This window comes from Anguilla anguilla, chromosome 10 (assembly GCF_013347855.1).
Source record: "Anguilla anguilla isolate fAngAng1 chromosome 10, fAngAng1.pri, whole genome shotgun sequence".
NCBI lineage: Eukaryota > Metazoa > Chordata > Actinopteri > Anguilliformes > Anguillidae > Anguilla > Anguilla anguilla.
The window spans coordinates 33,410,307-33,423,784 of record NC_049210.1 but is presented as its reverse complement, the minus strand read 5'-3'; the positions used below and the strand labels follow the sequence as shown (position 1 = coordinate 33,423,784).

At 43.2% G+C, this 13,478-nt stretch overlaps 1 protein-coding gene across 2 annotated transcripts in view; it reads right to left on the bottom strand.

Moving 5' to 3' along the window:
* Window positions 1-960: 960 nt before the first annotated feature.
* Window positions 961-13,478, bottom strand: part of LOC118206666 (DNA repair protein XRCC4-like) — a 70,146-nt gene continuing 57,628 nt past the window's right edge. For both annotated transcript variants that reach the window (XM_035379625.1, XM_035379626.1), the window contains exon 8: window positions 961-1,682. In XM_035379625.1, coding sequence (XP_035235516.1) covers window positions 1,574-1,682 — 109 coding nt within the window. In that variant the 3' untranslated portion in view covers window positions 961-1,573. The remainder of the gene's footprint in view (window positions 1,683-13,478) is intronic.

Sequence of the window (13,478 nt, the reverse complement as noted above, 5' to 3'; positions counted from 1 at the left end):
TGAAGGCCGACAGCTGTTAGGTTTATTGTTGTTGTTCATTCGCCATTAAACGATGTTACATCACCTCTGAGTAAGGACAGCTGGGTGGCAGTGCTCCACACATCATACACATCACACTGCATCATCCAAGACAGCTGTAGGCCTCCCTTCCAAGTACTGTCCCAGCCCCTCCGCAGCGTAGAAGAGGGATACCTGCATGGCCATCCTCTCTGTCTGGACATGCAGAGAGAAGTCACCCGCCTGCAAGCTGGAATTCCTAATAGCTTTTTTATTACTTTCAAGTTGACCACCTGATTGGCTATCTGCATGGCCAATGGGCTATGATACTTTGACTCAACAGCCAGCTGGATTCCCTGGCTAAGATGAAACAGAGAACTGTCCTGTCTTTCACGCAGCCATTCACCAAATAATATATTAAAGTCTGCTATAGCCTAATAGGCTAATAGGTGCCCAAAACCATCTGAGCCCATGACAGATCTACTGAGAAAATATATTTTCTGAATGTACGTACTATGTTAAAATCCCGATAAGTAAAAAAATAATAATAATAATTTTTCAAAATTTTTTTTTTTTTTTTTTTACATCGGTCAGCTCGTACACTGAAACTAGGGCAGTGCATGTAACAGGTACAGTGTTTAATTTGACTGATATAATTGTCAGTTGAAATTGACATTCACTTCAGTAAAGTTGAATATTTATTAAATATGAAATATTTCACTCTAGTGGCAACTGTTTTGTATATACTCTAGCTTCCTTGTGTCTGTGTGTGTGTGTGTGTGTGTGTGCACCTGCATGTGTGTGCACCTGCGTGTGTGCGTTTATGTGTGGTACGTAAAACTTGGATGGACTCTGTAACTCATCAGTGAGTGAACTATGAGAAAAGCAAAAAAAAACAAAAAAAAAACCCCCGAAAAAAAACAATGAATACCAATAAAGCACAAATAATAAAATCAAACAGAATAATATAAACACGTCGACAGACTTTATTTAGGGCATACTCATCAAATGAGTAGCAATTTTTTTTTTTGGAAAGTATCAAAATCAAACATTACTAATTATAACAAATATATGAGCAAATATTGAATAATCTTACTTCATTTTTACTTTATTCAGTCAGGGAGAGAGCAAAGAGGGAAACAGATAGAGAGGGATAAATGGTGCTGTGACCCCGCCCCCCCGCCACCCCCCCCCCCCCCTAATATGCGGGGGACTCCATTATGGCTCAAGAGCTAGCTGCCCTAATGGCTGCACCACGCATCTTGTCATCAATAAAAACATATTTCTGTCACATTAAAACAGTTCCCCAATATTCCTTAATAATCTAATAAAAAAATAAACCTTTGGTAAAACTTCAGGAGTCCAACACTTCCTGGTCAGGACCCCAGTCATTTTGTTTTAAATCAAAATAATTACACAAATAGACGTTTCGTTTTCGTATAATCTTTACGCAACACGTCAAGTTTTTCTAATAGCTTTGGATGGACCATTGAGTGTAACGTTGAACATTCACACACCAGTAATAGGAATAAGCGCACATTTTTAAAGCACCTGCAGGGAATGTCTGGGGGAGGGGTTAGAAGTCCTCAAACAGACTGTCAGTCTTAGGGTCGGGCGTGGCTACATCTGCAGACTCCTGAGCCGTGTCCTGATTGGCCTCCGCTTTCCCATGGGCGGCGTCCTTCCTGGAATTAAAAAGTTCTGTGTCAATCATTATGACCTCATTACCTCCATCTGTCACCTCTGCAGACCATAATGGTTGCTGTCGCATGGAAACAGGTCATTTAATAAAATCTGATAAAAACGTGGGAAATGGGGATTGCCCTAATTCAATGTGACTCCAAGACTGCGCAAGGTGAACTTTATTATCCCACAAGGGAAAATTAATTCCCATTTAAAATACAGAGGTACACTGTACATACACTAACAAGCGTGCGCACACACACACACACACACACGCATATCCGCACACGTCAACAGAATATCCAGTGCAATGCTAGCAATATAAAATATAGATCATATACAACATACAATCTAAATATACAGTATACACAATCAAAATACCTAAACCTAGTAATATAGGTGCACATCTATCTATAGTAATCTAATTGCTGCAGGCACAAATGATTTGCTGTACCTTATTGTTCTAATTTTCTGCTGCAGGATTCTGCCGTTTGACCTGCTACTCATTCAGAATTTCAGGTGGAGAGGATGAGTAGGATCATTGAGGATCTGATCGGCCTTTTTTAAGAAATAAGGTCATTGTACAGCTTTTGCTGCAGACGCCTGATTGACCCCAATGATCCCACTTGCTGTCTTGATCATGTGCTGCAGTTTGGCATGATCTGGAACGCACATGTTTCCGAAGGTACAGGTCAGGCCGAAGGACAGAACGCTCTGCGAAACAGATTTGTAGACCATATGGAGGATACGACGGTCTACTCTAAAGTGATTCAAATTTTAGGAACCCTACCAGTGCTGTGTCCTGATGGGGCTGCCATCCAACCCCATCAGGTGGGGTTGGATGGTATTGAACGCACTGCTAAAATCCACAAATACAATTTTGAGTCTGTTCAAGGTGCTCATAGATGTTATTAATCATAGTCAGTAGTGCGTCTTCAACGCCTCTCTCTGGACGGTAGGCGAATTGGTTTGGATCCAAATGAGGCGAAACCTCAGAGAGAAGTTGTTTTAATACAATCTTTTGAAAACATTTCATCGCTACAGATGTTAGGGCAACTGGGCGCAGGTCATTAAATTCCCTGAGTCTGTTACTTGTTTTCCCTCCTTACTGAATATACTCAGCCCGGACTAGACGAGATCGAAGAGAGAACAACAGCTGAAGTCATAGTGGTGAAGACTCTCAAACTCAATGGGGGGTAACATTAATATTGCAAAACTTTGTACCCGGAGGACTCTTCTTAAAAAGCGTTGCATGCCCTTTCTCCAAACTGACTTTAAACTGTAATAAGTCGCAGGTACCACTGTTCTCCCCAGGCACCCAAAATCTTTAGCTGCCCACCCCCGCCACATGAGTTTGGACCCTTGGGGACAGCAGAACCGGGGCCCAGCTCCTGGAAGAAGGGCATCCCATCCTTACTTTGTCCAATTTACGCCAAAGCCTGGCTCTGTCTGCCCCGTAGCGTGGGGCTGCTCATTGACGTGGGTGTGTGGTAATAGGGCTCAGCTGTCTTTCTGTTTCTGAAAGAGAGCACTCTTGTTTTCCCTCCTTCTATTAAGCTGCCAAGCAGATCCTGCAATTGATAATCATGTACTAATGGATATTTTTTCCATTCTTATTTAAAAAAAAAAAAAAAAAAAAAAAAAAAAAATAGCCTTACAAATATAACTGCTGGCGTGAGTCGCTGGTGTGGTTGTCATGAGGAACTAAAAGCAACATGAACATCTCAGCATCTCAGTGCTGTGAGTATTTGAGAAGAGTGGTTAGTGCGTACTGACTGTCGATGAATGGCCTTTCCGATGTTGATTTCTCACCCTTTACGTATACTTTACCACAAATTTAGAATGAAATGAGAGCTCAACTGATCTACTTTGGGTAATGCAAACTAGGAGTGGTTCAAATCCTGAAAAGACCAGTATCAACAGAGCTTGTAATCGAAACAAGGCACGTAACAAGGATTTTTTTAAATTTTTTTTATCACCCCGATCCACCTTATGGCTCAAGATGCGCGGCGTCCCGCGAGGCCCGTGAGGGCGCGCACATGCTCGGTACGCCTTCAGAAAAACACGCGGAAAACATTCCCAAGAACCGCTCCGAAAACACCCCGGATGAACCTTAATAGCCAGGGCCGATGTTGATTACGCACGGCTACGAGCTTAAAGTCTCAAAAAAGCATCAGGCAAATGAAGGTCGATCAAAAGCCCCCCGGCACCACTGGGAACTTAATTATTTTTAAAAATTAAAAACTGAAAACCGGGCCCCTTAAGATCCGAACGGACGGTCGTTTGATCGCAGGGCGAAAGAGCACAGTAAACATTGGCCCCACGTCACGCCACTCAAACCAGCGAATCTCATAAAATGTAAGCGCCCTCAATCTCCCGCTTATTGGCAAGGACAAGGGGGATTTACGATTCTCAGAAAGGATTCAAGTTCGCTTCAGCGAGGGAAAACATCGCTGAACGCAAGACATCAGCTTGGAGAGAGAAACCAAACTTAGATTACGGGCAGAGTTCCAAACATTCCCTTCCATAAATACAAATAATGGATTTGCTTCACTGCACGACTAATGATTTTTTGGAAAGCTGTTCATTTGTAATATTGTTGTTTTATTTTCTTTGAACTTTTTTTTTTAACCATTCTGCTCCCCTTAACCTATTTTCAAATAAAATAATATTATCAGACAAACTGCGCTACCTGACAAAGAGAAGTTATAAAGACACATTCATTTTCTACCACTCCAGTTTGAAAAGCATCAACATTTTGTCACAAAAGTTACGTTTTCTTCTAACTGAACTTTCATTGACTTTTTAAAAGATATAATCAGTTATTTAAATTTTTATAACAGATGTTGCAGCATATGGCATGATACATTGCTCAAAGAGCTACATCACCGCATAACTTTAAAAGTTAACGTCTCCTTGACAACTAAACATGAGTGAAAGGTCAAAGCCAAATTGCTATGTGGAGTATGAGCAATCTTCTGGGTGTGAGAATGAAGTATAAGGATGCCGGGTAAGCAATTGATCATCCATTAGCCGTTAGCATTGGCATTTCAGCTGTGAATACCACTACTTCCAAACAAACATCAGCTGGGAAACCTGCTAATGTCCACAGGTCTCAAACCTCACCTCTAATGTGGGAAAATGTCTGGACTCCACCAGAATATCCCCTTGGTTGGCAAAGATTTAGCAGCTCCTTTTCAAACAGATTTAGTCTGATTTTACCCATCATCCCCTAAAGCCAGAGAGCTACAGTCAGACCACCCAGGCCAAGCTCCCGGTTCGACGGAAAGCTAGCGGCTTTAGCTGGCGGCTTTGGGACGGATATTAAACGCGTCTCCGCAGCGATCGCCCTGGGGGCTCGTGGCTGACTCACGCACAGATGCGGCGTTGCTGGCAAAGGGGAGGGCTTGTTTTTCAGGGGTGTTTCTGGATTCCAGAACCGCATTGGTCCCTCTGGTACTGAACTGCCAAAAAAGCCAATCAAATGGATTTGCATATCTGCTTAATTATTTTTTTTTCTTTCCCCATTTTCTCCCCAATTTAGTCGTTTTACCAACTCCACATGTGTATCACAGCCGTGGTCGATGCGCTACCTCTGTTAGTCTTGACAAGCCGGAAGTATCTGCTTAAATTTTAATTCAAACTGAAATCTAACGAAATGGACCTACTCCTGAAAGTTGTGTACATGATTTGTTGAAACTACTGAGATATAAAAACTCTGAAAAGGGTGAAGGTCAACCTATACTGAAGAAGGGTAAGGAAAACACACATTTACATAGTTGCATTGATCACTGCTAATATAATTCAATTCAGCAGGGGTTCAGTGTTTTACACATATTGGACAACCTGATTTCCTTGATGAAATTGCTACAGTTAAAACATTAGTCAATTTGGCTTAACTGACGCATCAACCCAACATGATGTCCTTTCTGAATCTCAGTAAATTACTTACACATTCCTGAGTGTGTGATCACCACCACCTGTGCACACTGATTAATGGCAGTGTTGCTCAGCGTGGTAGTATCCCATAAGACCTCGCTGTCACTTCAGATTGCCTGCCAACGCTGCATTTACTTTCCACAGACTGCAAAATGGACTATGACGCATTAACGTTGACACATTGTTTCAGCACATTAGCTAGCACTAATTTATACAACAGAATCTGTCATTTTAGATGAGGGATGCATTTGATATACTTTCATTATAAGCGCTTATAGTTAGAAAAAAAAATACACTGTTAAGGGGCCACGTAATTGAATATGCAATTTGTATTTATGCCTTTTAGCCATCTAATGGTGAAACAAAGGTACTACTATTACTCTGGGGGAGCTACTCACTCAGTGTGTGATTATGAGTGACTGTGTGAATGAGAAAATGAGTAACTGTGTATGTGTGAATGAGAAAATGAGTAACTGTGTATGTGTGAATGAGAAAATGAGTGAGTAGCTGTGTATGTGTGAATGAGAAAATGAGTGAGTGACTGTGTATGTGTGAATGAGAGAATGAGTGAGTAACTGTGTATGTGTGAATGAGAAAATGAGTGAGTGACTGTGTATGTGTGAATGAGAAAATGAGTGAGTGACTGTGTATGTGTGAAAGACAAGTGACTGAGTGACTGTGTATGTGTGAATGAGTGCCTGTGCATGTGTGAATGAGAAAACGAGTGAGTGACTGTGTGCAGTATGTGTGAATGAGTGAGAGAGTCAGCCTGGGACACTCCCGTCTTGTAAGGGCGTTTGGAGGTGTTTGGATGTCTGGTTTCACGGCCCTGCTGCATGCCGTCCTGCAATGCGATCCGGAAGACACGGCAGCAGACAGAAATGCGCGGGCCGTGAGAACCACCCGGCAACTCCGGAAGCTGTCCCACAAGCATCTGCTCCACGCCCCCCCTACCCTGCACTCCCACATCCTGTGCATCACACTCCTCCATCGCTACCTAAATCAACAGAGTTAAGAAACAGAGTTAAGAAACTCATCAAAGAGTAGATTTTTTTTGGAAAGATTTTTCTAAATTCTAAGTCAGTGTTCTAGAACTCTATCGCATTTAATTACCAGTAGTGATTGTTACATCAGCGTTAGAACGTTCAGTTAAGAACATTCTAATCACATAACCACACCATAAAGGGTTGGGAGGATGGAGCGTGTTTAGCAGCCATAGCCAGTGATCAATAACTGTGAGTGAATTCATGTCTGTCTTCATGTCTGAGGCCCCTAATGGGAGCATTTCTCACACCAGCCCTGAGTGCAGGGACATCTTTCACAGCTGAGGGGTGAAAAAGATGACTGTAAAACAGGGGGAAAATCTAAGTGTGAAAGGATCCTGGTCAGAAAGCGGTATGAGGAAACTAATGCAGACAGCTGTACTAGGTTTGGAGATCACGCCCAGACACCTGTCACTCAGAAGTGACAGGTGAAGCGACCCAACTTATCAAAAAGAGGGTCCATTCACCATAGCTGCAAATGTCCTTGTGGCTGACCTTGACCAATATTCTCCTAATGTCACGGCAGCTTCTAAAACAAAGCCCTTAAAAAGCGTGTCAGAGTAGATTCCCAGTCTCGCAGAAGTAGGGAAATTAACACGTTCATTGTAGCCAGAGTTTCAAATCTCTCTCATCTGAGAACAAAGTCTTGAATAATAAGAAACAGGTTTTGCGCTGATCGCTAGTCTCTTGTCTCTTACCATAAATAGACTGCATCTTGTCTCTTACTATAAACAGTCGAGAACTTTTTCTGGGGAGTAATCATATGCTGGATTTGCTCTTTCTGCGCAAATACAGCGCATCAAAGCGACTAAAGTGAGGAATGCATTTCATATACTTTCATTTTAAGTATTTGCATTGAGTAAAAAAAAAAACCAAACAGGAACCGTTGAGGGGCCGTAACTGGATATATATTACGTATATATGTACCATTTAGCCATCTAATGGCGAAATAAAGGTACTACTGCTTCTATAAGGCAGCTACTGAGCGAGTAAGTGAGTATGTGAGACTGAACGAATGATTGAGGTTAGTGTATATGTATGTGATATACATGAATGATCCTTCCTGTGAAAATGTGAAGTCTGCTTAGTGTCTTTGGAGCTGCAATTCCAGAGAATTAGTCATTTCTCTGCCTCTGAGGTTTAAGAAAAGTCACAGATCTTTGGTTTCTAACTTCCTATGAGGGAAGTCTGTAATCATTGTTTAATTTAATGTCTTTGATGTCTGTTAATAAAAAATAAAAAGAATATAAATGAAAATAAAGTACAACCCTCTCAAACAAAGCAGAAGCACTTTCTGGAAGTCTGTGGCCTAGACAATATTTTGACTAACAACAAAATATTTGGCTGACAACAAATATTCAAAGAGGGGAAAATGCCACCCTCATTACAGCTTTTAATTGCTGTTGGCAATACAATAATGCATTTCCATGATCAACAGTGCATGACACATACTAAACCCAGCTTTTGTATTTGTCACTATACAGTAGTGATGGAAGAATCACAGACACATCATCAAATGAACTTGCTCCATACAGTGAGGTGCCATGGCTGGTTCAAATCAGTAAATCACTGGCAGGGTTCAGCCAAAGCCTACTGAACTTAGAGTTGCTAGAGTTGGTCTTTCTGGGAGATCGTTTCAGTTGGCATAAATACAGTTGACCAGATTATGCAATTTCACACTCAGGGCTTTACTTGTCACCAGGGAATGCTAGATTATGCCAAGGGCACATGGTAGCTGCTTCACTGAGAGAAGGCAATGACGCAGTATAGGGCACTATACACCGCACATCTGCTACTAATGGCACTTCCATAGCTGAACTTCTCTGAATGATACACTTTTTAAATGAAGAAATACATCAGAACGCTACTTCTAAGCCTGGTCCAGTGGACCCTTTGAGTATGACCCCACTTTCCCTCCCTGGTGCATTTATATGGTCAAATGTACTGGAGTTGGCATTTACCATCCACGTTCTGAATGGATCAACATGACATCACTTTTTTTCCAATAAAAATTTTGATTGAAATTCACATGACGCCACACTGACGGTGATTGAACATGACGTTTCTTTTTCTTCTACCCCTGGTAAGTTTCTGTCGCTGTTCCCAAACTTGAATTCAATTCAATTCAATTATTTTGTGTTTGTCGACAAGTCTTATATTTCATGCATGTTCTTCAGCGTGCTGACCATGGAAGTTTTTTCTTGTCTAAATGGGTTCTCTTGGGTTGGGTCAAGCTGATGTTAGGTTGGGTCATGATGATATTTTTAGTGCAATGATTCAGCTCACAGTCCGGATTGGATTGTGTGTGCGAGTGCCGATTGGGGGGAGGAGAGCCTTGTGATGGGACGTTGCCTGAGGTGGGATTTTAGACAGCAGGGTATTCTCTGAGCTACTCAATGCTGACTCAGATCAGACACCTGAGATTAGCCTGCTGTGTGGTGCTCACCATAGTATTACTTCAGTCTAACTTGTTGACCGCACAGCGAGAAGGGGTAAGGGGGGGGGGGGGGGGGGGGGGGGGGGGGGGAGGGAGGTTAGGGGGGTTGTGGCTGCATGAATTATAATTAAGAAGTGTTTCTTAAGTGTGCACCCTCCCAAAGTCACATAAGATAACCGCTGCAATGGAATGTTCCCTCGATCATCACCACCTCTCCGGACTGGGAGAGAAAGAGAAGAAAGAAGAGGCTACAAAAGGACCGCTGGACGGAGGAGTTCAGAGCACGTGGTTGCGTGCGAGGGGGGGAGGAGGGAATCCCCATGAGGCTCACATGCAGAGCGGCCCGTAATTATGAGACTTTTTAACGAGCCCCGTCCTCAGCGAGACCGTGTCACAGTCATGCCGGTCATTAGGCCGCGTGGGTCGGCTTACTCTCCTCCAGAAACCCTGCTGTTACTGGGGTGACATAAAGGGGTGTGGCTGGGCAGGGAGGTACGGCATAGACGGACTCTCCTCTCTCAGTCTCAGAGCTAACAAAGAGGTCTCTGAGACACCCAGGGCCCGAGGTCTTTAAGAAGGGAAACCCCGCAAAGCTCCAGTTTTCAAAGATAGCGCTTAAGCCAAGACACGGCTTGGCTGCTTCTTCCGAATCCATCGAGAGCTTGGCGCTAGTTGCACTAGGCCCCCGAAGCTCAGGTACGCCTTGTTGCACATTTCATTTTGTCTGACATTGTGGGCCGTTTAACGGCTGCCATTTTTGCAGGGATTTAGGGAAAGGGATTGGCACAGTCTTCGGAAAATTGGAAAGAACGCGCACAGATGCCTACTGGCTAGCACAAAGAAATAGTTTCAGCGAAAGAATTATGTGATTTCACAGACTATCCGCAGAATTTTGCGGGTAAATGTGTTGCCATTTCTTCTCTTAATTTTTCTCCGAGAGGGGAAAGTAAATGGAATTAAACATGCTGTAAAAAATGCACCTTTATAAGTGGTCACAGTGTCGGAATAGGATATCAAAATCACTCATTAAAGAAAAGCCTGCCTGTAGGGTAAAAAAGTCCTGCATTCAGGAAGAAGGGACACAAATGATGTAGAGGTGGAGTTTAGATAACACTGAACTTGATTGACAGTGTGAAGTGTGCCCATGATCTCTCGTTGTTGCTGTGGAAATAAGAGAAAAAAGGGGAGCAAGGCAGACAGCAGGTATGGGGGTCCTTTCCTCAGGGCAGGGCCTCCAAACTCTGCCTCTTTGCCCCACTCCAGGGTAGGACTTTGAAGACGGTAAGGTATCTACAGGGAAGAGTGGTTAATCCCAAAGAGCAACTTAAACCAAACAAGATGGCAGGATTGGTGGACACAAATGGAAAAGAAGGAAAGCATGAGGGCCTGGAGAACAGTGAATTATCCCCACCGTGACTGACATCCAGACCCATCCTCCAAGGAGTTCAGGGTGTAAACCCCACTTTACTACACATATTAAGTTGACCGTCAAAAGACAATGTCCCCATGACCTTATAATCCATCTGGGGCACCTTCTCTGAGTCTCTGTAATGCAATGGTGATGACAACATTTACAGTTGTTTAATAAAATCTGAGAAAGTGCGTGAAATGCAATGCATTTTCGGAACCTTTAAGGGTTGGAAGGACAGCGAAATGACGCTGGTCATAAGTGCGGCTCTCGGTGCGGAGAATGTCCTTCGAGTTACACAAGGTGCGTGTAAGCCAAAAACCTCAATCGAGGCCAGGGCTCCTCAGCATCCTCTTCATTGAAGGCCTCCTGTCGTGTTAAAAAAGGGCCCAGATGTCACTAGGATCTAAAACCAGGCATGGCACCTGTCCCAGATTAGCCACATGTTTGCTGCAGGTTTTGTGCCTCTATAGGATCATCTTAAACTGAACTTGCACGCGATCACACCAGAAAGCTAAGATCCCACACAAAGGGAGGCACTTCTGGAAAAAAATTGAACTGTTTTTATTATGGAAACTTATGTACCGCATATTATAATGCTTCATAAACTTTGACGGCTGTTATAACAACTCCTGCACCGGCTGTGCAGGAAGTACAGTCTGAATCAATGACTGCTGGACTATGGTCTAGCAGGAAGTGTTTTAGAGGGCACCTAGCCACCTCAAAGACCAACGGAGGAGGTTTCATCAATGACACATGCAAAAAGCCTAAATATACAACTGCCCGGGCCACCTTTGGAGGAATAATTGGTCCAGACCTTTCCGTGTTCAGCTTGTAGAGTGCCAGCTGACCTGGACAGCGGAAAAGACCAGACAGCTCACAAGAAGCCCGCTGGTCAATAATTGGTGATGCCTCGCCCCGAGACTCATCCCGGAGTCCTCTTGATGTCCAGAGGGTTCCCCAGAGCACTGTCCCCTACCCTGCCCACATCCCCCCAGGGACATTCTCTGCGGTTATGAGGCGACCACAACAGAAACATCACATAAGACGGGGAAACAAATAACCAAAGCCTTCAAACGCCCTGTGATTTACCGTTAGGCTCAGCCATCTGGAAAGTGAACATTTAAAGCAATTGCCTCAGTGTTTTGAAACATTCTTAAGTGACTCTTTTTTTTTCCTGGCATAATTGTATGAGTGCAGAAGGTGGACGGATCCCTCTTGCACACCATTCTACTGGCAGCATACACAGAGCCCAGTCTAATCTGTAATCTTCAGCTCTGATCTGTACCAGAACTCAGCAGCATAAGAAAAACATTCTGTCAAGATCAACTATGAATACTGACAATGTGAGAGGCATTAGAATAGATCTACAATAGCAGAGGTGGGGGGGGAGAGAGAGAGAGAGAGAGGGAGAGAGAGAGAAAATTCACTCCTTTCATTCAGATTTAAGGGCAAAAAATAATATAAATACTAGTATATAATACATAAGAAAGAAAATTTTGTTCCTGAAGAACAAGTAATACTATAAATGCACATGAACAGTGGACACTGGAGCAAATCCAGTGCAGTTCTAATACCTTTAAGCCAGAGGTTTAAACCAGAGGTTTAAAGCCAGAAAAGCTATCATATCTAGCGTTGACAGAACACAACCCCTGCTACCATCTGTGGTCTATCATTTTTTGCTTTATTTGATGGCAGCAGAGGCTGAGTCAGATGTTGGTTTTAGTCATTTTCCTCCCGGGTAACGGGATTGTTCTGATTATCCTCTCAGCGCAAGGGTGGGAACATTCTGGAAGAAGCGTTCTCTGATTGAGCCGTCATCGCTAAAGGTTATTACCATTTACTTCTGGCTCAAGCATCGCTATCTGGGAGAAGATACGACATAACTCAGGTGAGCAGTCATTTTAGTTGACAATTGGAAAGCCTGTACACCAGTTTGTAGTTAATAAGAGGGGTTTTGGGCGAGGTGGGGGCTGGGGGTGGGAGGGAGGGAGCACTGGAGCGGTGGAGAGGGACAGAAGAGGTCAGGAAGCCTCCCTGCTGAGTTGGGTAAGCAGGGGCGCCAAGAGGGATTTTGGGCCCAATGAGAAGATCTCACGTTGGGCATCACCTCCCCAGAAATTCTGTTCTAATATTTTTTGAGGTCACCCCCCCCCCCATATGGTAAGCCCGCACAGTGATACCCTCTCTATTTGTGTACTTCCACAATATCAAGCAGCTCTGAGTGAAACATGGCATGACCCACAGTGAACTCCACCCCCCCTTCAGTAATGGTCAATAAAGCTAGTAGAGAGAGGAGAGCCACCACTCAGTTAGAAAGGACGTCCTCCTCCACTTTAACCACTCAGGACTAATGTGGTAGGCCCCAGGTAACCCGTCCTTACCCTGCTAATGCCAATGCAGATAGGTACAAATGCTTTGACTGTGTCTTCTGTTCCCATGGCTCTTCCCTTGTTTTTCTTTGTTTTGATTTTATAGGGAAGAAAGGAATGTTTTTAAAGATCTCACAATCAACTCTTAAAAATTCTAAAGTGTGGTAATTCTATTACAAACATATTTTTCAGTGTATTAACTGCAAAAGACCTGAAAACGTAGTTTGACTCCAAAAGAAAAACATGTTTCCAAGGTGATAAAACGCAATAATAATTTCCCAATAGTCCGCCGATTATAAAGGAATAATAAATAAAAAAATCTGTTTCAAGGTCTGCTTCCTACCTCGCAATAAAATGATCTATTAATCTGTCAGGCTATTACAACTCCCCTCACAATACGGCGGGAATAAAAAGAAAAACAGACGCAAAACTCTTTCATCAGCGTAAACTTGGTGCCGTTTCAAGAATCTTGTCAATTCTAATGCATGAAAGTGAAACGGGGAATACGCTTCTTTAATCAATGGATTCAGTTCTCTGTCGTGAAGGCCAGCGGCATTAGGAGTAATCATAAGAAAACCAAAACCGCAAACAATTCGCCC